This window comes from Bremia lactucae, linkage group LG2 (assembly GCF_004359215.1).
Source record: "Bremia lactucae strain SF5 linkage group LG2, whole genome shotgun sequence".
In the NCBI taxonomy this organism is placed as follows: domain Eukaryota; phylum Oomycota; class Peronosporomycetes; order Peronosporales; family Peronosporaceae; genus Bremia; species Bremia lactucae.
In genome coordinates, this window is record NC_090611.1 from 2,889,059 (window position 1) to 2,897,278 (window position 8,220).

At 44.4% G+C, this 8,220-nt stretch overlaps 2 protein-coding genes across 2 annotated transcripts; both read right to left on the reverse strand.

Moving 5' to 3' along the window:
• Positions 1–2,135: 2,135 nt before the first annotated feature.
• On the reverse strand, positions 2,136–2,634 carry CCR75_002760 (uncharacterized protein; the record flags this gene model as incomplete). The annotated part of the gene is made up of 2 exons (XM_067960857.1): positions 2,136–2,495; positions 2,542–2,634. 2 exons carry the CDS (start codon positions 2,632–2,634, stop codon positions 2,136–2,138), a joined length of 453 nt encoding a protein of 150 aa, XP_067821715.1.
• Positions 2,635–3,813: 1,179 nt separating this feature from the next.
• On the reverse strand, positions 3,814–5,282 carry CCR75_002759 (uncharacterized protein). The gene is made up of 2 exons (XM_067960856.1): positions 4,523–5,282; positions 3,814–4,451 (listed from the first exon to the last, which is right to left on the reverse strand). The coding sequence occupies exons 1-2, from the start codon at positions 5,163–5,165 to the stop codon at positions 4,210–4,212; spliced, it is 885 nt and encodes a 294-aa protein (XP_067822174.1). The 5' UTR covers positions 5,166–5,282; the 3' UTR covers positions 3,814–4,209.
• Between the last annotated feature and the right edge of the window lie 2,938 nt (positions 5,283–8,220).

The window sequence follows — 8,220 nt, forward strand, 5'->3', positions numbered from 1 at the left end:
ATCACACTGTGATCTTGTGCAGTTGTACTAACGACCGTACCACAAGTGAGGCCATCGCACTCACTCGTAGTACATCCACACGCTTGTGGACGCTCCAAGACGTTCATCAGATGGCCATCTGATGAATAAGTGGCAGGTATCTTTACGGATCGATGCTGCCAGCTGATCCTTGGCTCGTATTTTCTGAGCCAAGGTAAACCTAGGATGACATCAAATTTGTCATCCAAATCCAGTAAGATGAAATCATCATCGTACTGTAAATCTTTTAACGTGTAGTGAAATTTCACTACACGCTTCATTACTATTATCGATGCGCCTATCGCTAGACGCACCCGTCATCATCGTTGGAGGGATGTCGCGCTCAACATATTTGAGCCTACGACCCTCTAGTGGTCGGCGACGAATAAAGTCATTCGACGCTCTGCAGTCAACTAGGGCTCTACGTGACAAATCATTTGTCACTTTTAACTTCAAGGTGATGAGAGATACCTCATCACCAGGTGCAGAGACACATAATGATTGTGTGTCTGGAGCAACTTTAGTCAAGAGATTTGCAAATTCTCTTGAGGTTGCTGGATCAGTAGGGCGTTGCGCCCCTACTGACCCCGTCCATTTTTTGGCGGTCCGCCTCGCTGTTGCGATTTCGCAACAACGTCGGATCCGCGACCGTTGCCCTTTTTGGCATACGATCCAAAATTACGTTCAGTACCTTTTGGTGCTGGACGTGGGGCACTACACTCATGAGCGTAGTGTCCTAATTTTTGGCAGCGATGGCATTTCTGCAATCGCTTATTGCTCGAAAAGCGAGGTCTCTCGCTTTCGACGTAAGAGAGGTCCATGGGTTCTGGACCTCCTAACTCGTGTCGTCTTGGAGGACGATACGATGACGAACTAGCTTGAGCCTGTTTCAAGCTAAAGTCCTCCTGTTCCGCAACGGATATTGCTTCTTTAAGCGTATCCAATTCCAAGCTGAAAAGGTGGGTCTTTACGGGACCATCCGTAAGACCTTGCATGAACACCGTAATCAACGTGTGTTCATGAAATGGATTGTTTGTAAAACAACTCGGTAAGAGTCGGATGTGCTGGGCATATGCGTGAACATCACGCTTGCCTTGCTTGAGTTTCAGAAGAACTGAAATCAGCCCTAGTTGGTTCAAACGTCTGTTTGAGCCGGGCTTTAAACCCTCTAGCGACCCAAAGACATATGGGTCGCGCAATTTAAGGCCCAATGCCCAAGTTTTGCCACGATCTGCCAAATTGATTGAGCGAATGCGACTTGCAATTGCTCGTCGACGATGTGACGTGCCCTTGTGGCATCGTCCAACTCGACAAACAATCTCAAGAGGGACTCTTCTTCATCTTCTATAACTTAGAGGTGCCAATCTTTAGGGTTTCGGGACGACGCGTGTACGTCATCCCAGGTACAGGGGTCTGTACCTGTTGTAACCTCAACAGTTCTGCCTATTGAGAGCCTTGTTGATTCAGCAAGGCTACCTTCTCCTTCATCTCGTCAAGTTCATGTTGTATGAACTTGGCGATGGCTGAATGGAGGGCATCTCTGTCCAAACCGGACAGCATGGCCAAGATGGCATCGTTCCCTACGGTCGAACTCATTCGTTCAACCGCACTCCTTTCTATGTCCCCCGCAGCTTTCACGCGAAACGTGAAGCGTATTCCCACTATCATCTAACATGTCCATGTTAGATGAAGGAAATGTGGTCCTTGGACGGACTACAAAGTGCTACGAGGTGTAACGGGCACAACGACTTGTACCGCTTCAGTACGAGTCCACTTCGCACTGCTTTAGTTGCGAGTGGTGCCTTACGTCACTTCACATACACTAGTACGTGCAGAGGAAGACTTCTCTTCAAGACAACTAGCTTAAAGAGGGTAAATGAAAACTGTATTAAATAATTAAGTATCTTTTCTCTCTATCGGTAAATAATAACTTAATTATAAACTAATACTAAAATGCAATTGAAATCTTATCTGTTACTCTCTTTGTGTACGTTTACAGCTGATTAGTCTACGGGATAAATAGATATAATGGCCTATACCTGCTTATGGACAAGATTTTTGAACATTACTATAGAAAGTAATATCCTCCAAATATTATCTACCTTTTAGATAATATATTAATTAACAACATTTAAGTGTAATTTCATGTAACGATTAACCCCTATTCCAGCCGCTGGTTTTCCCTTATTATCATAACGCAGTCTGGAGGTAACGACATCTGAAATCAGCGGATCATCACAAAGACCCTTATCCCGGCACTTGTTACTTCCACGATAACAGTAAAAGCGCTTGTCTGGACCATCTACGGCTGTCTTCTTGCCGGGTTCGATATCGCGGCTTGCAACAATAGCAAACTCCGGTCCAGATTCTTCGTTCAAATCTTGGATGCGGCAATTTGCATCACTCAAGTGGTTGGTGAAGCGTCCCATCCCTCCCATGGCGTCGGCTGCAAGAAATATCGTGAAGATTTTGATGTCCTTTAGTTTAGCTGAACAGTTTATCGCTTATAGGGATCCTCCAAACAAAGTTTGCCAATATATGGGCAGACGACCGAATTTTTTCGAATTCAACGTTGAGTAAAGAGGCAGATTTGCCTCTTAAGAACACGTAGCTCATTTTCGCGAATTTCTGTCGTTCTTCTACTACAAGTAGTCGATGCTTGGCTACACGTGGAAGCCCTGCATACCAGACTTTCCTTATTTTTTGACAGTTCCCTTCGGTACAAAACTTACTACATCCACGAGCAGTCTAAACGTCATCTACCTCAAATTAATTTGTGCGATTAAAGGGCATTTCCCTGTACTTTTTCACATTGCGAGGCCACTGTACAACTGTCCCATCAGGAAATCTACGTAATTTATCGGAGGTTAGTGCGATGCTTCGTTCTGCTGGTACTTTTTGGTCTTCAAACTGCTACAGCACTACATCTGGAAATTTGCCGTACGTATTGTCCACTCAGTCACCAGCTTGGCGTACTTCTCTCATGTGCGCGTTTACGGGATTTAGCTGGATTCGGCTCTCGAAAATGAGTTTACGAGCATAATAACTCTTTTGAATGTCGCGACTGCTCGGCAAGCGGAAAATTTCTTCCCCACTGGCGATCTGTATGATCTTAATTGTACATCTTTGGTTTTGGATTCTTGTCTTGTCTTGTCTTGGTCACGGGCTGGAGTCGTCACTTGTCTTGAAGGGTGGGTATTTGCGAATGCTCGCAAGCTTGTTTCTGATTTTAATTAGGGCAAGGCCTTCCAATTCAGGTATTCTATTTTAGTAATTATATCGCTTTACTTTTAGTATCATTCTTATACTTAATAAGATTAATGAAATGTATTAAACCATGCTAATATTCACCGTTATCGAAAATAATACTATTGGACGGAAATTATTTTAAGCCAAACTATTAAATCCGCGGAAATTGCATTAAAACGATGTTACAACATCAAGCTAATCTACTCGCTCGATGCCGTTGCACATCTTTTCGCTTATAAATGCTCATTCTTGTGTATAATTGCGTATCTGATCCAGGGTCACATCGATTAACCCTAAATTAGCAGCACTTCTACCAGAATTCCTCCGTAAAATTATAAATCCTTAAATTCGCAAGAAAATCGATAAAAGCCCTCTGGATCATTATTAATCGAGCTTGCGAAATGGTACATTTTCTTCTTTTAGATATTTTTTTCCAAGACGCACCTTCGATGATGTCCACTGTGCATTGCGCCACTCGATCAATCACATCATAATTTATACAAATTTATTCGAAGCGGCAGATGTGGAACGAAGGAGGTACGGGCGCTAAATTTTAACTGAAATGTGCTGCAAAATGCTGACGTCATGCTTCTAGCGTTAGCTATCGTCAAGTTGAAACCCGTGAGGTATAAGCTTATAGCCATGTGAAAAACATAATACATGAAACGATTTTTTCAAAATGGTAAGCAGCAACAGTAAACAAATAGATGACGCAACAAGTCAACGACCACTGCATGAGTACATGATGTCGTCGCACTTTTCTTCGTATATTGGACAAATATGCGCTGCAACAATCTAATTTCAGCCACGGGAGAGACGTCGCAAACTTATACGCAGCGCTTGTCGCTATATCACGAGTCCTCGAGGCAATACTGAAAAGGTTAAAGTTAGCATATCCACTAAACTCTGGACGGGGTCCTGTGAGAAAATATTTCATCTAGCCTATTGTTCGCCATTTGGTCGGCCTTTCATACGGTCAATCAAAGTCATGACTTCTCGATACTTTTCCCGCTCGCGGACAGACGAAATCTTCTTTTTTCCTGTGTAATATTCGCTGGAGCTGTGAATCTTGTAGCCATACACGCGCGGAACGTACGTTTGCGTAGGAGGCGGCATTACGAGTTGGGGATGCGTCATTAGGAACACATGCGGAAATGTCGCGCCAAAGTACGCACCATCAATCTCTGCCACAAGAAATTGCAATAAAACGCAATTAGCATCAGCTTTTACACACATAATTTAATTACAAACGTACGCCCCGCTCGCTGCGACTTAGGGAAAAATATATCTCGACACTTTGGACAAAAAACGTTGACAGTTGTGTGTCTGGGCACGTCCGATTGCCCAACTGGAAGAACGGGTTGTCCCTGACAATACACGCGATGACAGCGTCCAAAGGCTACGTTTTGGTACTTGTCTAACATGGCACCCATGCCTTTCGTGGTCAAAATATAGCGTGCGTGGATTAGTCCATAAAGCATTTCGGCCGCAGATTCAATCATCTCCTGCTGGATTTGGGTGAGGCTGCTGTCGTTAGGTGTATCAATGTCCAGAATAATGTCTAACGCGTAATCGTAGTACGGAACGATATTTCCAAGACCAGTAAGATTAAAATCGTCCTCAATGTAGTCTTCGTCCACCTCACACAAAAAGCTGTTTTCTCTTAAAGAGCAAAACCATGCAACCCAGCTCGTCTCTTCCTCTCCACTGCCCTCTACATCGTTGTCTTCGTCATCGTCATCGTCAAATGCACTTGAATCTTCCTCATCTTCTTCGTCTTCTGAGATGCTGACGGATGCAAGTGCTGCCTCCGAGACACGAAGATCGTCTATGTGCCCAAATATGCGTTCTAGCTCAGCCTCCCCGGCTGCCTGGCCGCTCTTTCCCAGCTGGCTCATCGCAAGCTCTCAGCCTTGATTTATGAGGCCTGTAGACAGCGTCAAAGTGCTGTAAGCACTGCGATAGGTTTACCACTAACTTGTCGCGATTTTTGTGCTGATTAAAGAAGAAGCGACAAATTACGGTCCCTGTGTATCGCTGTTACGCTTTTATTTTGTATAATATCTTTTTATGTTCGTAGATAATATGTAATTGGATTATAGCGTTTGTAGAGTGAAATTTATTAACGGAACCGGTATCGCCACACTCAGAGAAACATTTCGGTAGCTCCATTCAGCGTTGCTATAACAAAGTTTTCACGCAGCGTTTCGAGATTGAACAGTTTCGTCCAAACTTTACTTTACTAATGCTCGGAAATAGCATTTTCCCTAAAACGGCAAACAAGCATGGCGAATATGATTGTAAAACTAGGCGCCTTTCGCTAGGGCTGATAACAATTCTAGCCAACCTACACTGATAACAATGAAGGTGAAGTGCCTCGATTACTTCACGTTACAAGTAGCTAAGAAGTCTTAGGTACTAGAGGTAAATACTAAGCTTTAGTTTAGGAAAAAAAGTAAAGCTGTATTAATATAGAGTGTAGGCGGGCACGTCTTAATGCGACCACGCACTACTTAAGCACACCCTTGTACAGCGAGGAAGCGATTTGACCGTCTACTCTCGCGTGCAGTGAGGTTGTTGTGGTGGGCGCCTTAGCGACCTCATTCAATGCAGTAAGTACTCTTTTAGGCGGGCATGTCGTAATGCGGCACGCTCTACTTAGACACACACCCTAGCACAGCGAGGAAGCGGTTAGACCATCTTCTCTTGCGTGCAAGGAGGTAGTTGTAGTGGGCGCCTTAACGACATCACCCAACGCACTAAGTACACTAGTAAAGTGTCGTCACGGGAGCGGAAATCCAGCTCCTCGTGCGCACTTACCAAGTTGAAAGTAGTTTTCAGACTGATTTATTTTAATTGCATTAAATATAAATGCCTGTTTTTACCAATCAAAAATATCATCTCTACAGATAACACTAATATGTATTGCGAGCGTATCTTTCTAGATACCTCGCGTAACGGATGACGCTAGCCGTCATCCCTCCTAATGTGAATACACCTATGTGCATCACATACACAAGAAATTTTTTCACAAATGTAAACCACACCCGAGTGATGGGTCCAATGGGTCCAATTACATTACTTAACTAATTGAACATCCCCTAAAGTACACAAAGTGTATTTAACGAAAATTGTGAAACTTAAGGGCAACTTTAGCCCGTTACACCCCCCCTTATTTACATTTTGAAATTTGTCAAAGAGGAAGGAGGAACTGCGAGCTTCTTCACGCGCCGCCTAGTTTCTCTCAGTCGCTCTAGCGACCTGTGTTCACATGTATGGTGCCAAAGATGCCACCTAAAAGGGGCAATGTTGGTGGGTCGTCTGCGAAGACACCCACTCAACCACGCGCAAAGCGCACGCGCCGCGTTGACACGCTGCCATCGCCTAGTGCCACAGTTACAACGTCGACAGCCGCTGCTGCTGTCGCATTAACTAGGCTTGAAATCCATCCCACTTTAGCAGTCGAGATGTCAATCCAACGCTCATTGTCGACTACAACGAGTGGACACCGTTGCCATCGCCTCATAGTAGTATACGGACAACGAGCTAATGAGGAAGGATGATGGCGCTATATTGCCCATCGAAACTTCACTCATTGCTCCTAACATGGAGAAAACAGAGTTTTCCAATGCTGTCTCGTCGTCTGCGCTGGCTAGCGCTGCGACCATTAATGAGAGCGCTGCCCACAAAGGCGCAGCCGTTTCTCCGTTGAGTAAAGTCATAACATCTATTGCTCAAACCATTATTCACAATGGTTCTGACATCGATGATTCTGAATGTAAGGCACATGAGCGTGCTCAGCCGGTGTCGTTTCGAATGTGGCTATGTGATGGGTGGCATATTACTTATGCTCCGCCTCGTGCCAACGGGCCGAGAGCATCGCTTCTAGAGCGTGCTATCGTAGACGCACATAATTACTATGGCGTTTATGATACATGTGTTGAAAGGCAAGCTTCAAGTTAACGTACCAAGAAAGTGATACTAGTATCAGTTTTTGATATCATCTTTGCGCCGAGCAACTGTGGAAGTTTCATTTTATGTTTTCCGCTGCGGAAGGATTTGATAGCTAGCCAGGAGATAACGAGACGAATAACACTCTCTATTTTGCATTTAATTGTGTGTCCTCTGTCTCTACCTTTGTGTATTGACTTCTAACAACATGGAGGTCTCAGGGGGGGGAAAACGCTTGGACGTATTTCCCCGATTCCGGTCGTGTTGCGTTCAAATGAACGCCCGACCAATACGAGGCGGAATTCACGCGCTGCATTTATCCGAATTACGATACGATGAAACAGCGGTCACAGCAAATTAATTTCGCCCGCTTGCGTGTGAAAGAAATCATTGGCGGTACTGTTCCCCCTGTTTCTTCTCACAACGCTACTTCTGCTAGTTCATTTGATTCTAGTTCATTTGAGACTAGCGAAGAGGCCTCAGAGGGTGTTGGTGGGCGCATAAGCGACCTCACCCAACGAGCTATAAGCCTTAGCTTTATTGACGTTACGAAAGCGGTAATCCGGCTCCACGTGCGCACTTGTGGACTAGGAAGTAGTTTCCAGACTGTTTTATATTTAATCGTATTCACTATAAATTACTATATAAACGATCCTAAAATGTCATCTCTGTAGATAAACACTGATATGTATTGCGACCGCATCTTTCTAAATACCTCGCGTAACGGATGACGCTAGCCGTCATCGCCGCTAATGTGAATGCCCTCTGGAAAATCAGATACACAAGGTTGGATCACAATGTGAACCACACTTAAGTGGTAAATACAATTACATCACTTAAGTAATTGCCACCCTCGTTAAGTGTACGGGGATTGTGTAACGTTAGGGCAACTTTGACTGTGCCACATCTTGCAGACGATCCTCAAATAATGATACAACGGTTGCATCGTTGTTCTCTACCGTTTAACTTAAGATTATTTAACTCGTGCGACCTTCCACCAGT

Coding starts and splice junctions, on each gene's coding strand:
- CCR75_002759 (XM_067960856.1), bottom strand. CDS start 5,165: ATGAGCCAGCTGGGAAAGAGCGGCCAGGCAGCCGGGGAGGCTGAGCTA. Junction 4,452..4,522: donor TAAGTCGCAGCGAGCGGGGC/GTACGTTTGTAA, acceptor TTCTTGTGGCAG/AGATTGATGGTGCGTACTTT.